Below are 24,028 nucleotides of genomic sequence, written 5' to 3' on the forward strand. Positions count from 1 at the left end.
TGGACATTGTATGAGAGTATTATTTAGACACTGGCTGTACTGTGTGGACATTGTATGAGAGTATTATTTAGACACTGGCTGTACTGTGTGGACATTGCATGACAGTATTATTTAGACACTGTATGGCTGTACTGTGGACATTGTATGAGAGTATTATTTAGACACTGGCTGTACTGTGTGGACATTGCATGGGAGTATTATTTAGACACTGTATGGCTGTACTGTATGGACATTGTATGAGAGTATTATTTAGACACTGGCTGTACTGTATGGACATTGCATGGGAGTATTATTTAGACACTGGCTGTACTGTGTGGACATTGCATGGGAGTATTATTTAGACACTGTATGGCTGTACTGTATGGACATTGTATGAGAGTATTATTTAGACACTGGCTGTACTGTATGGACATTGCATGGGAGTATTATTTAGACACTGGCTGTACTGTGTGGACATTGCATGGGAGTATTATTTAGACACTGTATGGCTGTACTGTATGGACATTGTATGAGAGTATTATTTAGACACTGGCTGTACTGTATGGACATTGCATGGGAGTATTATTTAGACACTGGCTGTACTGTATGGACATTGTATGAGAGTATTATTTAGACACTGTATGGCTGTACTGTGTGGACATTGCATGAGAGTATTATTTAGACACTGTATGGCTGTACTGTGTGGACATTGCATGGGAGTATTATTTAGACACTGTATGGCTGTACTGTGTGGACATTGTATGAGAGTATTATTTAGACACTGTATGGCTGTACTGTGTGGACATTGCATGGGAGTATTATTTAGACACTGTATGGCTGTACTGTGTGGACATTGTATGAAAGTATTATTTAGACACTGTATGGCTGTACTGTGTGGACATTGCATGGGAGTATTATTTAGACATTGTATGGCTGTACTGTATGGACATTATATGAGAGTATTATTTAGACACTGTATGGCTGTACTGTGTGGACATTGCATGAGAGTATTATTTAGACACTGTATGGCTGTACTGTGTGGACATTGTATGAGAGTATTATTTAGACACTGTATGGCTGTACTGTGTGGACATTGTATGAGAGTATTATTTAGACACTGGCTGTACTAAGTGGACATTGTATGAGAGTATTATTTAGACACTGTATGGCTGTACTGTGTGGACATTGTATGAGAGTATTATTTAGACACTGGCTGTACTGTGTGGACATTGCATGAGAGTATTATTTAGACACTGTATGGCTGTACTGTGTGGACATTGCATGAGAGTATTATTTAGACACTGGCTGTACTGTATGGACATTGCTTGGGAGTATTATTTAGACACTGGCTGTACTGTGTGGACATTGCATGGGAGTATTATTTAGACACTGTATGGCTGTACTGTATGGACATTGTATGAGAGTATTATTTAGACACTGGCTGTACTGTGTGGACATTGCATGGGAGTATTATTTAGACACTTGCTGTACTGTGTGGACATTGCATGGGAGTATTATTTAGACACTGTATGGCTGTACTGTATGGACATTGTATGAGAGTATTATTTAGACACTGGCTGTACTGTATGGACATTGCATGGGAGTATTATTTAGACACTGGCTGTACTGTATGGACATTGTATGAGAGTATTATTTAGACACTGTATGGCTGTACTGTGTGGACATTGCATGAGAGTATTATTTAGACACTGTATGGCTGTACTGTGTGGACATTGTATGAGAGTATTATTTAGACACTGTATGGCTGCACTGTGTTGACATTGTATGAGAGTATTATTTAGACACTGTATGGGTGTATTATGTGGATACAGTATATGAGTATTATTTAGGATGTATTGTGTGGACACTGTATGAGAGTATTATTTAGACATTGTATGGCTGTACTGTGTGGACATTGCATGGGAGTATTATTTAGACACTGGCTGTACTGTATGGACATTGCATGAGAGTATTATTTAGACACTGTATGGCTGTACTGTGTGGACATTGCATGGGAATATTATTTAGACACTGGCTGTACTGTATGGACATTGCATGAGAGTATTATTTAGACACTGTATGGCTGTACTGTGTGGACATTGTATGAGAGTATTATTTAGACACTGTATGGCTGTACTGTGTGGACATTGCATGGGAGTATTATTTAGACATTTTATGGCTGTACTGTGTGGACATTGTATGAGAGTATTATTTAGACACTGTATGGCTGTACTGTGTGGACATTGTATGAGAGTATTATTTAGACACTGTATGGCTGTACTGTGTGGACATTGCATGGGAGTATTATTTAGACATTTTATGGCTGTACTGTATGGACATTATATGACAGTATTATTTAAACACTGTATGGCTGTACTGTGTGGACATTGCATGAGAGTATTATTTAGACAGTGTATGGGTGTATTATGTGGATACAGTATATGAGTATTATTTAGGATGTATTGTGTGGACACTGTATGAGAGTATTATTTAGACATTGTATGGCTGTACTGTGTGGACATTGCATGGAAGTATTATTTAGACACTGGCTGTACTGTGTGGACATTGTATGAGAGTATTACTTAGACAGTGTATGGCTGTATTATGTGGATACAGTATATGAGTATTATTTAGGATGTATTGTGTGGACACTGAGAGTATTATTTAGGCACTATATGGCTGTATTGTGTGGACACTAGAAAAGTATTATTACAGCATTCTATGGCTGTATTGTGTCTATACTTTATGGGAGTATTATTTAGGTATTATATGGCTGTATTGTGCGGATACTATATAGGAGTATTATTTAGGCATTATGGGGTGCATTTATTAAGACCATCGTTTTAGACTCCGGTCTTAATAATCGCTGGCGGTGGATCGCCAAAGTTATGTAGTGGCACTGGCCGGTACATAACTTCAGCATATCCACCACTGATTCTTAATGTAAAAAAAAAAAATAAGCTCTCAATGGGAAAATCAAAATGTTAGGGACTCTTGGAATGCAGTCCTCTCGGCATGTCCATGCTTTAAACAACAGTCCATTGATTTCCATGGACCCCATGTAATACTTCATTTCTCCTGTGGTGGTGCTGCAGGGAAATCAAATACCTTCAGTGGGTATGCCTTGTGGTCACCCCAAAAATCAGGAGGCCATTAAAGCAAAAGGGCATTGTGCAGACCGGACACCCCTTTAAGTCTTCTGTTGTCTATCTGCCGCCAGTGTTACAACACAATAGTTGGGATGGGCTCAGATAAGAAAAATCACAATTACACAACACTTTATTGAGGCCCTTCCTCCATTACAACTCTTCCATCGTTTACGTAATGATGGGATTGGACTTTATTCAGATAAAGATTATTCTTTAACTGAGGGAAACACACAAACGTGAAGAAGGTAAATTCCATATTGAGATGTCAATGAGCGACACTTGAATGTAATTATGAGATCTGGGACTCCATAAAAGTCAGACATTCTAATGGTGCACTTACACATTAGATGAGCGTTGGCTGAACCAACGGACTTTGGTGGGACTGAACCAACCAGCTTATGCATATGAGGGTGTCCCAACTCACTCCCAACCACAAATGCCAGAGGAAAGAAGAATTGTGCAGCTCAACATACCATACCAAAAAAGTTATCAGTTCTGGAACAGCAAGATGAAAATCCAAACCTGAGTGTGGTCCTAAAGGCCTAAAATGGCCTGGTCCTTTAGGTTGAGTTGGGTGTAGAAGTACAGAAATGAATGTGTAATTTTGTTTATCCTGGGATCATGTGGTTCACATTTAACAGAAGCTGATGAAGATACAATAGCCATGGCCATGGTTCACAAGATGCTACTCACCTCGACTCCAAAGAAGTGATGTTCTCCTACTGTCACGGCTGAGGATGGGGAAACCCTCAGCCGTGCGATGCCAGAAGATGTTTGGAAGCTACTAGGCCAGAAACAACAGAATTAGGGAGCAGGTCACCTCCTAACGCATCCCTAATCTGTCCCTGACTCCTAGCTGCATGAGCCGACCTTGAAGGTAGGAGGGTTCATGCTCAGGAACCTCGGATCCCTACTCACCCTCCGCCGATCCCTGAACTAGGAGCTGGGTAGACCACCTGTTCCTCCTGGATGCGGAGAAACAGGAGTCTAAACTGGCCGAGCTGCAAGGGGATATAAACAGACTATGGATATGGCAGGAGAGTGAAAGACTTCCACCCCTACCTGCCACAGACACACTGACTGGATCCCTGGACACAAGTGCTGAAGTCCACACACAGACATAAAAGGACACAGCACACATAAACACACAGGAAGCCAGAACCATAGCTGCACTAATAACAGACACCACATAACAACATTTATGACCACAAGGGTGGCCCTCACTGGCAGATGGTATAAGGGACCAGGAGGGTGCCTCCAGCTTACAAACAAGGCTGGAGTACCCCTCAGACATCAGGTCTCAACTGAGGCTATATAGCCCAAAGTGGCCAAACACACACAGAAGGGAATTAACCCTTCTCACACCAGGGAAGGGAAGAAAGCCACTTAAAGGAGAAAGTGCACACATAACTAAAACCCTGTGCACACCTGTTGCCAGGTGCAACCGCATGCACATTGCAGAAAGCTGCCCAGCACCAGCTCAGGCTGCTAAACTGCGAATTAACTACATGTTGCCAGCGGCAACCACAAGTGAGGCAACATACTAGCGGCCCTCACCTGTGGTTGAACAACCAAACCAGACCGCAGGCAACAGCATGCAGATACAGGAGTCACGACCATGACCATGGTCGTGACACCTGCTGGTAGTCATGTCTCTGATTGTCCTAGCCATGGCTCTTCTCTCAGCTGTTGACTGTATGAGGTTTCTGTGGCAACTAACGGTCCTTGATGATGTCCACCCTGGTGACTTATTTAATTTTTATCAGATTTCATTCTTATCTGCTATTGTTCCTGAATTTTGACTTTGTTCTCAGATTCTGCTTCTGTCTCACTCTTAGTATTTGTCAGCTGACACTTGTTCACCTGCTCTTGGTTCTGATACTGTGCCCAACCTCTGACTATGCCTTCATCTCATCTTCCTATTTATTCTATCCTGGTCGCTCTCCTGGTAACAACCCTTGGCTCTGTTCCTGACTACACTACAGTTACCTCAGAGCATCTTTTGCACTGGCATCCCATGCCCACCGCTACCCTTCTCCTTCTTGCAGGCACGGCACTGTCCCACTCACTGAGACAGTGGCATAACTAGAATTGACTGGACACCACATCAAATATTTGAAAGGGCAATCCCTTCTCCTCCTGGGTGGGCCCCTTTGAGTTCCTGCCCCGCAACAGCCACTTCCCCTGCTTCCACTACAGCTATGCCCCTGCATTCAGATGGCCGATGCTGTCTTGTTCCTTCTTCCCCTAGCCGGCAATGGTCCCGACCACCGGCATCTTCTGCAGGCTGTGGTCTGCTCTTCTCAGCTAGGCCTCCTTACCTTACCTTACCCTTAGGGCTCATGTAGATGAGCGTGTGTACCCTGTGCCCATACTGTGGACCGCAAATAGCGGTCTATTTTTTTGTGATGGAAGGCACGGACCAAAATCCCACAAAAGCACTTCGTAGTGCTTTCGCGGGATTCGGATCCATGCCTCCGTATCTTCCAGATTGCGGACCCATTCAAGGCAAAAGGGCTGCATCCGTGATACAGAGTGCACACGGCCAGTGCCCGTATATTGCGGACCGGACATTTACGGTCCTCAATATTGGCACTGAGCACTTACGCCCGTGTGAATGAGCCCTTAGCTTGGCTGTGCACTTCCTCTCAGCTTCTTTTTTTTTTTTTTTTTTTAATCTATATCTTTTTATTTTCAAAAAGTGTAAAAATGTACAATCTTCCATTTCAATATTACAAAAACATTTGTGCATCATCCCATCTAATATTAAATTTCCCTCTTATTTTTTAACCTCCCACCCTCCAACCCCCTTTTTTTTTATTTTCTTTCCGCGGAGCTACTGTCGTTGCCTTTTCATTACATCAGATGTTTTCATTCCCAATTGCCCCAAATCCGCAACCAGGCTACCTTTTTCCCCGCAGTTTGGGCAAGGATATGTTCATACTGCTTAACCCTGTTCATCCGTTCCTTCCACTCCTGAAAACTGGGATATTTCGTAGTGCCCCAATATTTAACTATTATTATTTTGGCCAGGGTGATGCCCCGAAACCAAAGTGTCTGATCAATTTTGTTTTTATCTGTTTCTGGGAGAGTGCCCAGAATAGCGTATTCAATACGTGCTGCATACTTCATAGGAGAGCTATCCCGTAGTTTCCGAAATATTTTAATCCAGTAATCCTTTATCCCTGGGCATTCCCACAGCAGGTGTTTATAGTCTCCTCTGTCTTTACTGCATTTATAACAATTCTGTTCTCTATCCTTGTAAATGGTATGTAATAATGCCGGAGTGTAATAGAGACGGTGTATGATTTTCAAAAGGATCCATTCATGGGCGGGAGAGACCGTCGATCTTGTAATATTTCTGTAAACGATATTCCACGGAATGGGTTCCCCATTTTGCAAGTCCTTTTCCCATTTAGCTTCACCTCTAAATGTGATTTTTTTAGTTTATTCAAGTTTAAACTTTGCATAGATGTGCGATATAGATGTGTTAAAAGTCATAGCCTGACAAAAATCCAAAAAAGTGTTCCGTGCAATATTCAAATAATTCTTGTTCTCCGTGTAGTGTGTGGCGTGTCGTAATTGTTCATATCGGAATTTATCCATAAATCCTAATGTAATGTCTGGTAGGATTTCATTAAGGGGCTCTCAGCTTCTTAAAAGGGCTATGGCGCGCACATCCAAATTCTTCCCCAGCCTATAGCTGGCTGTCCCTGGGTAAATACTGTAGGGCACCTTCCCTAGTGACAACCTGTTTCTCATATTCACCAACTGCTGCCTGCCCTGACTTTAGACTTGTTTCTCGGATATGTTTGAACTCTGCCAGCCCTAATCTTGGCCTGTCTCCTGACTATAAATATTGCCTGACCAACTGCTTTGCACCAATGTCTATGTCTTCTCTGAGTCAGCCACCAACTACACCTGGACTATCTCAAGAGATAGCAGCCTGGTGGCTCCTCTGCAGCGAAGACTAGATCCCTGTATAGGGAATAACTGATTCAAACCAGGGAACAGCCAGCATAATGCCCTTAGAGCAGGCATCCTCAAACTGCGGCCCTCCAGCTGTTGTAAAACTACAACTCCCACAATGCCCTGCTGTAGGATGATACCTGTAGGCTGTTCGGGCATGCTGGGAGTTGTAGTTTTGCAACAGCTGGAGGGCCGCAGTTTGAGGATGCCTGCCCCAAACCAGTTAGTTGGTACAGTAGGTCCACACTCACTTCTCATTAGAGCATCCTCCACCAACTGGTGAATATGCTTAGGAATACAACCTGGAAAAGACCATATCCCCGGGAGGTGTTAGGGATAAGAACGGGGAGATTCCTTAGACTTCACTCCACGATTGTGGCTTACAGGATGCACTTTTCTGGTGAGGAACTCTTTTGGACTCCATAATCTTCAAAAATGTCTCTGTAGAGACCTTCATGGATGACTCACATATGATGAGCATTCCACCAACAATCTTTTAGACCTTAGCAGCAGTTCAGAAGGCAGTATTGCACAGGATAGGCTTAGATACACTGGCTCGTCAGACTGTATCACACATGAAAGGATTAGACACACAGCACAGCAGTCAGTATCACACATCATAAGCTTGGATACAGCAGCTTAGCAGATGATATCACACATGATAGGCTTAGATACACCAGACAGTATCTCACATTATTGTCATGATACATCAGTTTAGTAGACATTATTACACAAGACAGGATTAGATACATCATTCAGCAGACAGAATAAGACATAATAGGCTTAGATACACAGCTGAGTAGGCAGTATCATACATGATAGGATGAGATACACAATCTCGGCAGGAGGAAACTGTTTGATGACACAGATGCTTAGGCAGATATTTATCATACCTGTGTGGCCTCCTGCGACTTGTATTCCCACCTCCTCCCATCAACACGCACAGCTGTATATATTCATCCCATTCGTGTGTTTTTATCTCTTTATGGGAAAGTCAGGTTCAAACTTCACATTCTGAGGTTGTGTCAGAAGAAGCAATAAGGAAGCGTCACCAGTGAGGAGCGTCAAACCTCCCTGCGCTCTCCAGTCTCCGGGTCTTCCTCCACATTTAGCCCCTTCCTCTTTCATTACTCCCCCGCAGCCATGTGCACAGGAGACTGCGCAAAATTTATCGGGGTGTCACTGTACCCGTTCTGTGCCCTATGCATGATCTGTAACATATTACTGCTCTTCCCTGGCTGGACCACCGAGGCTGTGAATGACTCCCAGGAGAAGCTCACACCTGAAGTCCTGTATTTCGGAGGACTTCTCGGAAGTGGAGTTCTGGTAAGTAAAGGGGGTAAAGAAACGGGGACAGAATGGGTTCATCATGGAGGGACGTCCCTGCCAGAGGGCGCCCATGAGAACTAAAACCACCCAGTATTATTTAGTGGTAGTATTATGGGTGTACTATTTGTTTCTTTAAGGGAGTATTATTTACATGTTACATATCATTTGGACATTAAATCATGTCATTATGTAGGCTGTATGTGGCAGTAATATGTTGGCACTATATGGCAATATTGTCTATAGGCAGTATTGTTTGGGCTGTATATGGGAGCATTATGTAATTTTTATATGATAGTATTATGTGAGCTGTATATGATAGTATTATATGGGCTATATATGACAGTATTATGTGTGATCTATATGGAAGTATTATGTGTGTTGTATATGGCAGTATAATGTGTGTTGTATATGGCAGTATAATGTGTGCTGTATATGGCAGTATAATGTGTGCTGTATATGGAAGTATTATGTGGGCTGTATATGGAAGTATTATGTGTGTTGTATATGGAAGTATTATGTAGGCTGTATGTGGCAGTAATATGTTGGCACTATATGGCAATATTGTCTATAGGCAGTATTGTTTGGGCTGTATATGGGAGCATTATGTAATTTTTATATGATAGTATTATGTGAGCTGTATATGATAGTATTATATGGGCTATATATGACAATATTATGTGTGTTGTATATGGCAGTATAATGTGTGCTGTATATGGAAGTATTATGTGTGTTGTATATAGCAGTATAATGTGTGCTGTATATGGAAGTATTATGTGTGTTGTATATGGCAGTATAAGGTGTGCTGTATATGGTCATATAAATAGGGGGCGCTGTATATGGCAGTATTATGTCCACTGTATATGGTAATATTATGTGTGCTGTATATGGAAGTATTATGTGTGTTGTATATGGCAGTATTGTGTGCTGTATATGGTAATATTACCTGGGCTGTATATGACAGTATAATGTGTGCTGTATATAGCAGTATTATGTGTGCTGTATATAGCAGTATTATGTGTGCTATATACGGCAATATTATGTCTGCTGTATGTAGTAACATTATGTGGGCTGTATGGTAGTATTATGTAAGATACCCCCTTTTCCATTATTTTTTTTTTATTCCAAAAGAGTCAGATGTGTCATGGAGGAAGAGTGACCATGACTTCTCTGGGACTAGTCTCTCCAGATCATCAGGAGAGGATGTCTTAGATGTGTCTCATCGAGCCTAAGTGACGACCAGTAGGCTTTGTAAGTTTAAGCCACATTTTGCCAAACCTTCGCCCTAAGTGTAAGGAGGTCCCGGGATCTTTCTTCCATTTATTTGGTCTTGCCCTGTCCTCGGGGAGCAAAATCCATAAGGACCCCAAGGTATGCCTCCTCTTCACTGATCCTGACCCATTCCCTCTAATGGCTGGCTGTCTCTTCTTCTGTGAGACCTTTCTTCATGCTAGGAGAAGAGTGGCTAGGATGTGGATGGCCTGTAGCCCACCTACCCTTCAAGACTGGATTTACGCACTTCCCCACATTAGGCATTCATCGCTTGTCAGTGGTGTTTGTACATCTTTGTCTACACCACAGGCCAGTGGAATTGCTCTTGGCCTGGTCCTTAAGACATCTCTATGCTTGCACTTTACCTTGGACCTCCCTCCATCCCTTCACTGCATGTATTATATTCAGTGCTCAGCCGCTGGCTCTTTTGCACCTTGTACCTTGCATGTACAGGGTAGAAAGGTGTCATACGTACGTAGTTTCTATTTTACTGTGTTGTTTCCTGTTACGTCCATTGTTGGATGGACCTTGTCTCTCGTGATGTGGTCATTTCTTTCTCCTAGAACATGTGTATCTCAGACTTGTGTGAGACTTCACTTTCCTTTGAATGACTAAACTAATACTGAGTGGCATAATCATTGTTTATGAGAACTACTAGAGTTCAGCGAATTGAATCCAACAAAGTGAAATTCGATTTGAATTTCAGGATAAATTCGATTCGTCGCAAAGCCGAATTTCCTCATGCTTCGTGGTAGGGAATCGATTTAACCTGAAATCCGGCCGAAATCCAATGTTTGGTGATGTATGATGTCACCACGCTGGCTGGTGTGACGACATCATGTTGGGCCGTGCGAGATTTCACGCCAGATCTTCAAGCAAGATGGAGGCGGTAAGTATGGTTTAATTTTTTTTTTCATGTATTAACGCGGCATCTAAGGGGTACAATGATGAGGAATGGCGCTATTGTCGCTCCCTGTCATTGCACCTGCTACTTTCAAAAAAATGAGCTTCCTGATGAAGTAATTCATCACAAAGCAAATTTTTTGTCAATTTTGGTGAAGCAGACTAATCAAATTTTCTAAAACTTCGCTCATCTCTACTTGACTTCTATGTTGCATGGAGTCGACCAACTTCTGGACCCTCTGAACAGGTATTCCAGTCTAGGACTATTGGACTACATTCTATCATTCTGCATTTTGGGGTTTTGCCTCATAAACTGCTTTTTTTATGTCACCCCACAAGTTTTTTATGGGAGTGAGGTCAGAGAATTGAGCTGGCCCCTCTATTACCTCAGTCCTGTTTTACTGGTGTGTTTTGGGCCATTTCAAGAGCATTTCTTCTCTGGCACAAGGCAACATGATCTCAAGTATTTCGAAAAAATCATACTGATCCATGATCTCCCGTATGCGATAAATATGCCCAACACTATAGTATGAGAAACATCCCATATCATGATTACCACCATGCTTTACTGTCTTCACAGTGTATTGTGGTTTGAACTCAGAGCTCGGGGTCGCCTGACAAAATGTCGGCAGCCACTAGACCCAAAAAGAACAATCTTGCTTTCATCCGTCTACAAAGTGTTGCACCATTTCTCTTTGGGCCAGTCAATGTGTTCCTTGACAAATTTTAACCTATTCAATGGGAGGTCTTGCTGGTGACCCGGCTTCACTTCGATTCGCCGCAAAGCCGAATGTCCTCATGCTTCGTGGTAGGGAATCGATTTAACCTGAAATAGTGTAAAAAAACAATCATCTTGATTGAAGATCTCGGACAAAATCCAATGTTTGGTGACGTAAGACGTCACCACGCTGGCCGGTGTGATGACATAATCTCGGGCCGTGCGAGATTTCACGCCAGATCTTCAAGCAATATGGCGGCGGGGGGCGGCCCGTCGCGAGCAAATGGAGGCGGTAAGTATGATTTATTTATTTTTTCTGTTAATTTTACACAGTTTTTACTCTCAGATGCCGCGATCATGTATAAACGCGGCATCTAAGGGGTACAATGATGAGGAGAGGCGCTATTGCCGCTCCCTGTTATTGCACCTGCTACTTACAAAAAAATGAGCTTCCTGATGAAGTAGTTCATCACAAAGCAAATTTTTGGTAAAATTTGGTGAAGCAGACTAATCTGATTGTAGCACTACTCACTGTAAACTTCAGATCTTCTTTGATCTTTCTGGAGGCGATCATTGGCGCCATTTTGGCTATTCCTCGAACCATTCGAACAGTAGTTCCACTCAAGGCATTTGAGATCATTTTAGATAAGTAGCCTATCATTTGCTAAACTTCTCTATATGTTTTTCCCTCCCCAATCAGCTTTTTAATCAAAGTATCTTCTTCATCAGAACAATGTTTGGAACATCTGATTTTCCCCAGTATTTCAGAAGGAAATGCACTATAGCCAACATGTGCAACATTTGCCTCCTACCTTAAATAAGGGCCAAAATTATTCCACAGAATGAGTGGGAACCAACTTAGTTCCTCACTGCTATTATTTTGCGTCTTTCAATTAATGATTCAATTACTCGGAAAGAGAGGCAAGTGTGTCCTGATTGTTCGGGTCTGTTGGTAAATTATTTGCTATTTGGAAATATCACCAAAAACAGTGATTTATCAGGTTGGACTGCTATTTTTTTTAACTCTACTGTGTGCCTGCATTTGTATAGCTTTATATACAGACTGTGCATGTATGACGAGGGGCACGAACCCTACCTGGTGTATGCCTGGTTTAGTAGGGTTGATGCTGCTGTCAGGTGCTCTTTAAGCTTGGTGGTTGTATATACACAAGATTCAACAAGCTTATGGGTACAGTCACTCCCTCAGAAGACAATTAGGGGGGAGGAATTTATCATGAGGTGAATATCTTATTTCAGCATTGATTGAGTCTGCATTGCATTTTTTTTATACCACCCCAGCACTGGACTTTTTATGCAACTTTTTTTTTTTAAGTCCCAATTGAAAAATCTGGCATATACCTCATTAACAAAGCTAACCATGCTCACTTTCCAATCCACTTTTTAAATGTGGAAAGATGCAAGTTTTTGCACCAATATGGATTGGTGCAAAAAACGTTCAACTTTTTCCACATCACATTTCTTGTGCAGGGGATTGATACATTTCCCCTATCATGTTTGGCAGTTACAGTAACATAAGCTCAGTCAGTAATTACTGTATATACATCACACTATGTACAGTCCATAACAGACTGTCTGTACCTGTCCCTGATGTGGGGACATGATCTATCACAGTATCTGCTCTCGTTCTCTTTTTTTAAGACCTAGCAGAGTTGCCACACTCCACCTGCCCCATCCAACCCTCCAGGGTTGACTCACAGGCCAGGAAAACCAACCTTTCATGCTGGGAGTTTTCTACGTCCGCCCAGCACTGTGAATCCGTGTGGCTCTCAGTCTTCTGCCTCCTGGCACTACACATGGGTCTCCAGCTTCAGCTGCATCACTTGAGTGCACCAGGAAAGTTCCACTGATAGAAACTGGGTGCAGACAGCCTCTATCAGCAGCCACTGACGAAGAGATAAGTTATCTCGAAACGCGTCTGGCGGAATACTTGTGCGTTAATCAACTACATAATATACATGGCCATGTACTAAACTTCACCGTCAAGAAATACAATATCACTTTACCTATGAAGCTTACAGACGGACCAAGTCTTACGAGAATTGGGACGAGATCCCGAAAGACGCTGCAAATCGAAACCAACACTGTTGGAGCGTGGTGGAGCTGTGGGACGCCACTGAAAGAACCTCTACAAGCAAAAAGGTTTTTGATCAGCGCAGCGCAACGTATCATGAGTACCAAATGTGTACATTGCTTTCTCTATAAACGGGTGAACCATATTGACTCTGAAAGTTTGGGACTACGTAGGAATTGTGTCCCTTTATACAAAGATCAGAAGCCCTATATATATGGACTGACTACATGGCACCTGCCATCGGGATTGCTGCCTATGCAAACATGTCTCTATACATATAGAGAACCTGTCACCGCCAGTTCTGTGAGAAGATCTGGCAGATGTTCTTCTCTACCTGTTGTATGATGTTCTTTGTTTTGGTTTCACTTTCTAATCTCCTTTCCTTCTCCCAGCTGTCACCTATTTGCACTGATTGTCTCCCTTTATATTCCCTCCCATACTGCCTCACTTTGCGGTTTATACTTCTTCCTGGATTGTGTTCACTGCTGGAGGCTGCTTCTCCTGATTCCTCAGATAAGTCTGTTTCCTTTATTTGTGTTTTCTTGCTGCCTTGATTGTAGGTGACCCTGACTCCGTCCGTATTAAGTGCAGGGAGCCGGTGGTCGTGTCCCCTCACTATTGTAGGGTTTTCAGGTGTCACATAGTTAAAGGTACGAGGGCATGCAATCGTCTACCATTAAGACCTTTGCATGGGCATAGGAGTCAGGGAGAGCTCTAGGGGTTTTATAGGGCTCACCCATATGCTCCTTAGTTTGGGATCAAGTTCCAGCTTTCTGCAACACCATCCGTGACAGAACCAAAGTAGAATTCCATTTACAGTGAGATCAATTGATGAGTTTGTTATTTTTAATTTTTTTCATAACTTATGTATATATTTTTTATTGAATAAGATGTATATTGCCTAGGTATATTGCAGTTTTACTATAATAAATAATAAATTTGTATGTTTCCACATATCCTCGAAATGTTTTCAGTGCTGGTTCAATTTCCTAACTGCAGCAGATCCTGCTAGCCCTTACCCCAGGTGCCTGAACTATTGTGTTGGCACCAAGCAGCTGAGAAGGACAATCACAACTAGTCACTAGAAGTCATTTAGAAATCCCTTCTGTTTATATTCTTAATTTGATCTAGGGATGCATTGTTTCCAGTTTTAATTTTCAATTTTCAAACCCAGACTGGACAGAGCTTAATGAAAGCATGACTGAGTATGATAACTGAAACCTATATGGGGAAAGGGGAGGGCTGGAAAGTTGCACCCTTCTGCTGCAGCAACCACTGCATCAGGCCCCACTGGCTCTCACCCCTGATGCCTGAAAGCATGACTATGTGGGTATGATGACTGAAACCTATATTGGATGGGGGGAAGTAGCATCGTTTTAGGTATAATTTACCAGCAGGGAGAAAATACCCAATGAGTCCAAAATTACTGATGAGTGGACTTTGGGTCAAAGTCAATATGTCCATGATCGGAGTAGTCGTTCTTTAACTCATCTGCCTGAAAGGTGGACACGGTACTCACGAACATTTCTTTTCTTCTTCTAGGTCCTAATTCCTGCAATTTGCATACAGTACACTGGTCTTCGGGGAAAACTTAACAACCGAGTCGGGGTATGGTCATGACGATAGCAGAACTGGACTTTGTCAGGTTGTGTTCACATTTTGTATTGCGGTGAGGCAAGATGTCACGGATACGGCATGTCAAGGTTTAAAAAAAGTCCTAAAATTCAGTTTTTAGTGCAAAATGTGATCAGGAGCCAGTGTGCCTGATAAGTTACTGACCACCAATTTTTGTTTTTTAATTAGCACCACACTGGACAATGGAGTCTAAAATATGGATCCCTGTTTTAGCTTAAATGTGGAAGTATGGGTCTATAATGGGAAGATTTCCCATCAGAGTTACAGAGGATTCTAATAAGTATAGTAAGTGGTCCAAAGTAACTCCGAAAGTCATTGACCAATCAGGTCAGGAAGCTTGAACCAACTAGAGACACCACAGTGAAAACTCAACCCATTGTTCATATGGACAACATGTCACCAAACTGCAATGGCTTGTCCATAGTGGCACTGTGGTCAGATGATATATATGAACAATACATCATTACATAATGAAGGAATTTGGAAAATCTCCTTCTAGAACCCCAAAGACCCAACCATGTAACCCTGAGAGATTTGCGGAACCACTAATGTAGACCAAGAGTTGATACAAGCTGGATTTGATGGGGTCATGAAAGGACTAGAAGTCCTAAAGGTGCCTGTTCTGAAACAATAACAGACCCCTTTAGCAATAAGGCCTATGCATAAGACAACCCCATCTAAAGTTGGCAGTGAAGCAAATTACTCATGTCATGTCATTTCTAGATCATATCCACAGATAGTGGAGTATAAACAGCCACCTATGATGTGCTACGAGAAAGCCGACAATATCAAAGACAGAATAGTCAGGGCCGACATGGGTAGCAATAGGATTGAATTGAGGCAGAGTGCACTGTCTTCCCCCAAACAAGGAACCTTTCCATGTTTGAATTGTGTAAATTGCTCACAAAGGCACACATTTCACCCACCCATGAAAAAATACCAGTACGGGGCATGTTCACATGTGACAGTCGATTTGTAATCTACATACTCAAATGTCCCTGCGGTTTATTGTACGTAGGGGAAACTTCAATGAGAATGAAAGACAGGCTCAGTAAGCACAAGTCCACTATAAGGAAGGGCAATTTACTACTCCCATACCATATCATTTCCATCAGCAGAAACATACTATAGCACAATTACGTTTCCAGATTGTGGAAGGTGTCTCATTACCTCGTCGGGGAGGTGATAGAAATAAATTGTTACTCAAAAGGGAGGCTTACTGGATCCATCGGTTACAAACGATGGCGCCAAGAGGCCTCAATCGGGACTACAATGTATGTGGTTTCCTATGAATTCAGTTTCTAATGTTGTTTTTTATATATTTTTCTCTTTTAGCAGACCTGAAACATAACATCATTATTCTATTATATACTCATGGACTTTATTTTGACAATTTGTATGGTCGACCTACCATTTTTTCATGTATTGGTCCATGTAATTATTTTGCATTGTTTCACTTGGGGGCGGTGTTTTTGCAATGACGTCATATCCTTTGTATTTCTATTTAAAGGAATGATTTGTGGATATATGTATACAGTCTGACGAAGGCACATTCTGTGCCGAAACGTGTCACTATTGATATGTGACAATAAATCCAGCATTCTAAAAAGATACCTCGTGTGAGTGCCGGTCCTTTCTACATTGCTGTTTCCTGGGACACCAGTCCACGGACACGTGCACCACCACGCCATTACATCGCAGTGCCGACCGGTGAACATTATATATTGCAAATTACTTATGTCATCAGATGGCCCTCAGAAATATTCCCCCTGGAGGGCCCAAAGTATCCAAACCAACTTCTAAAGTCATCGATATAGATCATGGATTAGACTGGTCCACCAAGGGACTAGAGGATCCCTTTATGGGCCAAAGTGCTGACAAGATATGAGATCCCCTCCATATGGAGCTGACCATGTCCAGCTGAAGACAAGCTCACCTGAAATCTTTTGGCTTTCGATTTTTTTGAGGCGACCATATTGATGGCTTATCCTTAGGATAGCTCATTAAAATCAGATTAGTGGGGGTCCAAGTCTTGACAACTCAAACAATCAGCTGACTAAAGGAGCTGCTGCAGTGCCAAACTCACTTAATTCATAGTTCCCTACTTTGACTAGTGGTTGTCATGGGTATTACAGGTCAGAGCAGTCCAATTCAATACCAGGCACAGCCACTGTCAAAAGTTGACAAACATATAGCAGACCATAATAAACATTTCCTCTGGTTGCCCCAAAGTAGCCAAAATAACCGTCAAAAGTCACTGATATAGATCCTGGATTGGTTTGACCCATAATTATACTAGATGATACTCTTGAGAACTCAAGTAATGAGAAGATACCACCACAAAAAGTTGAAAAAGTCCATCAGAAAAAAATGTTGATTGGAAACTTATATCCAAATTTTTGGTTATCTCCCTAATAGCCTATTAGCCCTTACTGATGATTTTCATGATGTTACTTATAGCCCTAGGTGGACCCTATGCAACTTTCCTTCTGGTAAGCCCAATGTGCAGTTCAACTCTATCTCCAGGTCTAAGCACTAATATGCCTCAGGGATCATTTCTCCAATGCAAATGGTCTCCAGAGCTTCTGGTTAAATCCTTGATGCGCTCTCTATAGTCATCTCAGGGATCATTGCTCCAACTCATGTGGTCTCCAGACCTTCTACTTAAGCCCTTGATGTGGTCTCCATAGTTGTCTTAGTAATAATTGCTCCAACTTAGATGGTCTCCAGGCCTTCTGGTTGAGTCCTTGATGACCTCACCAGGACTGTATCAGGGACCAGTGCTCCAGCAACAATGGAGAAGTTTCAAGGATCTTCAAGGAATCCTCAACTGGCACCAAAAGTCCTTCCTGAGAAGTTCCTCTAGCACATGTCACACAACATTGATAATCTTTTTTTTTTATTGTGTAAAACATCAATGAAGCTCGTTGATTCTTTCCTCCTCTCTCTGTAGATGCTCGTCTCTATCATCTTGGCGGCAGTTGCTGTTTGTGGATCCATCTATGGATTTGTCACCTCGTTGCTAGGCCTCATTTATGGCCCTCAGTGTTATTACAAATTTATTAATGGACAAAACCGCTGGACCGCCCCCTTCAAACTAGAAAGAGAATTCATAGAGTAAGTGTCCAATGGGGAGGGGAATAAATTACTACATTTCTTCAGACAACACCCAAGACGTACCCTTGTAATCAGAGAAACACTGGGACTTAAAGACTGATCATGTGTCCTCTCCTCACAGCCTGGAGCGCAGCTACCTGTTCCAAAGGGAGGTCTGGTCCCGTTGTTCTATACCAGTAGGTGTGGTTGAGTTCAACGTCATCTTATTCTCCACTATCATGGTGGCCAGTGCAATTCAAGTTGTCCTCTGCACGATTCAGATGGTCAATGGTCTTTTCGGTGTCCTCTGCGGAACCTGCCAAAGGAGATTCCACTTTTAGGCAAATGTGAGTAGATGGATTAGAAATATTGCATCTATTGTATCATGTTTTTTTTTTACCCATATACATATTTTATTATACATCCTACTAGACACCCAGTGACCACTTAATGGGGAAAAGATGCATGATACACAACCCAAAAAACATTGTAAACAGACGACAATGGAGAAAAAGCTGTAGATTCTATAGAACTTATAAAAGAACTGAAAAAACTTTGATAGACCTAAAAATATGAGCTCAAAAGAGGGGCAAATAAAAAAAAAACTGCTACATACAGTGTGACCTCAAGATGTCTCCACTTCTCTCCGCCACAACCAGAGACCATTTTCTTTCTTCCTGGAGGAGAATTTATTTGCATACTTATTTTCCCAGGGAGCATTGCTTGACCTATAAGACTCCCTACACCAACTTGCTGGCCTCCACATGGTGACATACATTGGCCACTAGGAGGTAATAAGACAGACTTGTTTTACATTTAGACCTCGTTCACACGGCAATTTTACCTTTGTGGCCGACACCGCTCTAGTTTCAAATGCAGGTTTTAATTTTGAATGCCTAAAGTTTTGTCCAATTTGAATGGACCTAAACCACGATAGATTAGAAATATTGCATCTTATTGCATCCAGACACCCACCATAGTTTCCAGCAGCGGACATAATATTTCTTGGTAAGGTTATGGCTGTAAACCATGGCTGCGTGAACTAGTGTGGAAATGAGCTGGAGGGGTAGTCCACCCAGCTGCCGACACCTTTTTGGTGTGGAATCCACACCAAAAGCCGTCTACAAAAGCTGCTGTGTGAACCGAGCATTAGAGAGTTTTCCCAAGTACCAGGGAATCCCTCGCAATGAATAAGCACACTCCTCCCTGATAGATTTCTTTGCACCTGCAACAACCAATAGGGGGAGCTCCTTGCATACATATGTATACTGCTAGTATTCAGTAAAGGCTATGGACACCTATGGGGGTAATTTTTGTCATTGCATTACTCAATTTGGTTTAAAAAAAATTATCTTTTTTAATGGTCTTTATAAAATATTTTCTACAGTTTTTCCACCTTCTGTGCATCTGCAGACTATTGCTTCTAACTCCTTAGTGAATCTGCAGCGGACACCTGGGGAAGCCGGAGCAGAGGATGAGAGTGGTAGTGGCCCTTATAATTATGTGTCACGGTGTACTCCCACTGGCCGTCACTCCCTTTAGTCAGTGCAGTGAAGGAGGGGCACCCTATATTCCCTTGGCACTCCTGGTAGCTAGGGCTCCTGCCTGATGGTAGTTGGTGTGCCCTTGATGTCAAATGTCCATGTGGGTTCAAGGCAGAGCTTGAAAATTATGCAATGGCCAGTATGTGGTGTTAAGAGAGTCAGTAACCAGGCCAGATTAAACCTAACAGAGGTTTCTCTTTACTGTGCACCAAAAAGGAGTTGTAGTACATCCAGCAATTATCAGTACACAGTGCAAATTCCTCCCAGATGTCTAAGCATGAGCTGAGCAAGTAGTTTGTAGCAATAACCCTCTAATTCCTTCTTCTCTGGCTGAAGACTGTGTCTGGGATCTCTGGCTAGCAAGGGTGTCTAAACATGTTATCCTATTGCAGTAGCAGGGTCTGGAATGCATCAAGTTGGGTAACCTTGCTGACTCTCATGCTGTGGCCATTTAGATCCTCTCTCAAAACTTCCTCTATTTCATCTCCTGGAGCTCTTGGTGATGTAGAAATCTCCAGGGCTTGAATCTGGAGTATAGGGGAGAGGAGTACATCATGTCTGCCCCCAACCTCCATCCGTCTCACCACTTCTCTAACTGGAATCTTCTGGAACCAGTGAGAGGGGCCAGCCAAACCAATTGCAGATACCCCCTGTTGTACTGGGGTACTGAAAATCCATCAGACAGCTGCTTTGAAGGCTCGATCTGTAGTCCTTATCTTATAGCTACATTTTTAGCAAACTGATAAACATATGTCCTAAATTAATGTAAAGTGAAGCTGTAGAGTAAAAACTGTGGAAAAGTTTTACTAAAGGCAATTTTTTTTTTTTTTTATTTTAAGCCAAAAATGAGTGGAAGCTGTATAAATCTATATGTAGAGAGCTCCTCCTAGTGGTGGCTGGAGGCAACCAGAATTATACAGTACCATATAATTCTAGGTCTAGGCAACAAATCTGAAACGCTGTATGAGAAATGGTTTGAAATGATTATTTTATTATACAGAAAATGTTACCATTTGAAATGTTATAATAATAGTTGATAATTAGTTCCTTTTCTACAGCAGGACAGAGGGGCGCAGAAGCCGTGCCGGTCACATCCCGCCTCCATCCTCCTGGCTTCTTATCTGGTTTATATTTTCTGCTATGTGAAGTAATTTGTACAATGTTCAAGAGCTGGAGAAAAAAAGCCTCTTGTGAGATCCCCGACTGTGAACAGTGACTCATAGCTGATGATTCGAGAATAAAATCCAATCTGATATTTGTAGTCTGAGGGCACTGTGCGTTATTCTGTAAGACCAGTCCGCCTGCTCATTATTATCACTTAGATATATGTTACATCAACATGAGAGAGGACACTAACATATATGCCCACCTACCATCACTATTTTACAGTGATGAATGGTATATACATTACTTATCCTGTACTGATCCTAAGTTACATCCTGTATAATAATCCAGAGCTGCACTCACTATTCTGCTGGTGCAGTCACTGTGTACATACATTACATTACTTATCCTGTACTGATCCTGAGTTACATCCTGTATTATACACCAGAGCTGCACTCATGATTCTGCTGGTGCAGTCACTGTGTACATACATTACATTACTTATCCTGTACTGATCCTAAGTTACATCCTGTATAATAATCCAGAGCTGCACTCACTATTCTGCTGGTGCAGTCACTGTGTACATACATTACATTACTTATCCTGTACTGATCCTGAGTTACATCCTGTATTATACACCAGAGCTGCACTCATGATTCTGCTGGTGCAGTCACTGTGTACATACATTACATTACTTATCCTGAGTTACATCCTGTATTATACTCCAGAGCTGCACTCACTATTCTGCTGGTGCAGCCACTGTGTACATACATTACATTACTTATCCTGAGTTACATCCTGTATAATAATCCAGAGCTGCACTCACTATTCTGCTGGTGCAGTCCCTGTGTACATACATTACATTACTTATCCTGAGTTACATCCTATATTATACTCCAGAGCTGCACTCACTATTCTGCTGGTGCAGTCACTGTGTACATACATTACATTACTTATCCTGAGTTACATCCTGTATAATAATCCAGAGCTGCACTCACTATTCCGCTGGTGCAGTCACTGTGTAAATACATTATGTATCCTGTACTGATCCTGAGTTACATCCTGTATTATACTCCAGAGCTGCACTCACTATTCTGCCGGTGGAGTCACTGTGTACTGTGAGGATTTGCTCAGGTAGGCAGGGTAAGTGGACGCAGTACAGAGGCAAAACAAATTCGTAAATCAAAATGTCAGTGTTTATTAACACAAAATGCAAAAGAAAAATGACTCATTACAGTCTCGGTGTTAATTTACACAATGAAAAGTCCATATAACAGACACGTCACCTTGCTAGCCGTTTTTTCCCCCGGCAGTCCACAGCAGGCTTTAGGGGGCCTGTTTCCCAGCGTGCAGCCCTAATGCGGCTCTCAACCTTCCAGCACAGCACCATGATTCAAGTCCCAAAACAGAGACTCCGATATTTGATCTCACCTAGCTGGAAATCAGCCCAGCCGCCCATGTTGGGAGGAAAACACCTGCCTTCTCAAACATAACCCCTTCCTATGTCACATACCCCCCCTTTGTTCAACCCTGAGGGGGTGAACACTCGCCAAACTGTGTACCCAGGACAGGGCATCCGCGTTTCCCTGTAACCGGCCTGCCCTGTGTTATACTGTAAACTTAAAGTTTTGCAAGGACAAGAACCATCTGGTGACCCGAGCATTCCCCTCTTTGGCCTGGCTCATTCAGTTGAGAGGGGAGTGGTCGGTCACCAGACGGAACTTTCTCCCCAACAGATAATAGCGGAGAGACTCGAGTGCCCATTTGATGGCCAGGCACTCTCTCTCCACTATACTGTACCAGGTCTCCGCTGGAGTGTGCTTACGGCTGAGGAAGACAACGGGATGCTCCTCCTCGTTGACTTCCTGAGACAGTACAGCACCGAGGCCTACTTCGGAGGCATCGGTCTGTACTATAAACTCCCTTTTGAAGTCGGGCGTCACTAAAACCGTCGACTCACACAGGACCGTCTTCAAAGCGGAGAAAGCCTCTTCCGCCTGGTCATTCCAGCGGACCATCATGGACTTCCGTTTCTTCAAGAGCCCTGTCAATGGAGCTGCTAAAGTGGCAAAATGGGGAACGAACCTCACATAATAGCTCACCATTCCCAGGAACGACTTTACTTGCCTAGAGGTGACAGGTCGGGGCCAATTCCTTATTGCCTCTATTTTGTTTACCTGGGGTTTGATGACTCCGCGCCCAATGAAATACCCTAGGTATTTGGTCTCCCCTAACCCTATCGCACATTTTTTTGGGTTAACTGTTAGACCAGCCTTTCGAAGGGAGTCCACTACGGCTTGAACTTTGGGCAGGTGACTTTCCCAGTCGGTACTGTGAATGACAATATCGTCCAGGTAAGCAGTACTGCCCATGTGGACGAAGCACAATGTCCATTAGACGTTGAAAAGTGGCAGGAGCACCATGCAGACCGAAGGGTAACACCTTATATTGGTACAGCTCTCTGGTGTAATGAAGGCAATTTTCTCCTTAGCAGCCTCTGTCAAGGGTACCTGCCAGTACCCTTTGGTGAGGTCTAAAACAGAAAAATACCGGGCTTGACCTTTCAATAAGTTCATCCACCCGAGGCATGGGATATGCATCGAATTTAGATATATCGTTCAGTTTACGAAAATCGTTACAAAACCGTAACGTCCCATCCGGCTTGGGTATTAAGACTATAGGACTGGCCCACTCCCTTTTAGACTCCTCGATGACGTCTAGCTACAGCATGAGCTGCACTTCCTCCGAGATGGCTTTTTGCCGAGCCTCGGGTACTCGATATGGCTTTAACCGGATTTTTGCCTGAGGCTCAGTGACAATGTCATGCTGGATTATGGAAGTGTGTCCAGGGAGGTCCGAGAACACATCTGTGTTCCGACTAATGAACTCCCTGGTTTCCTGAGCCTGTTTAGAGGAGAGGCTGTCAGCAATTTTTACTGTGGCAACCGCTTCCCTTGCATCAGACATAGGAGCCGGAACCTCTTCCCCCAGAAAACCCGGCCGCGGGCTGTCTTCAGTACAGGTCTCCCTGTCTTTTCAAGGTTTAAATAAATTCACATGGTAAATGGCTGGTGTACCTTGTAATTTACCTCTCCAACTTTCTCGAGTACCTCGTAGGGCCCCTGCCATCTAGCCAGGAACTTACTGTCCACGGTCGGTACCAGAACCAAAACCCGATCACCCGGGATAAAGATCCGGACCTGAGCCTGCCGATTATAGATCCGACTCTGGGCTCGCCGAG

At 42.8% G+C, this 24,028-nt stretch overlaps 1 protein-coding gene across 1 annotated transcript; it reads left to right on the top strand.

The window, feature by feature from the left end:
- The first annotated feature begins 8,240 nt into the window (after nt 1–8,240).
- Nucleotides 8,241–18,480, top strand: LOC120988669 (transmembrane 4 L6 family member 4-like). Its single transcript, XM_040416300.1, has 4 exons — nt 8,241–8,423; nt 14,951–15,016; nt 17,997–18,160; nt 18,282–18,480. The coding sequence occupies exons 1-4, from the start codon at nt 8,241–8,243 to the stop codon at nt 18,478–18,480; spliced, it is 612 nt and encodes a 203-aa protein (XP_040272234.1).
- The last annotated feature ends 5,548 nt before the right edge of the window (nt 18,481–24,028 follow it).

The sequence above is a fragment of the Bufo bufo genome, chromosome 1, assembly GCF_905171765.1.
Source record: "Bufo bufo chromosome 1, aBufBuf1.1, whole genome shotgun sequence".
Classification (NCBI taxonomy): Eukaryota; Metazoa; Chordata; class Amphibia; order Anura; family Bufonidae; genus Bufo; species Bufo bufo.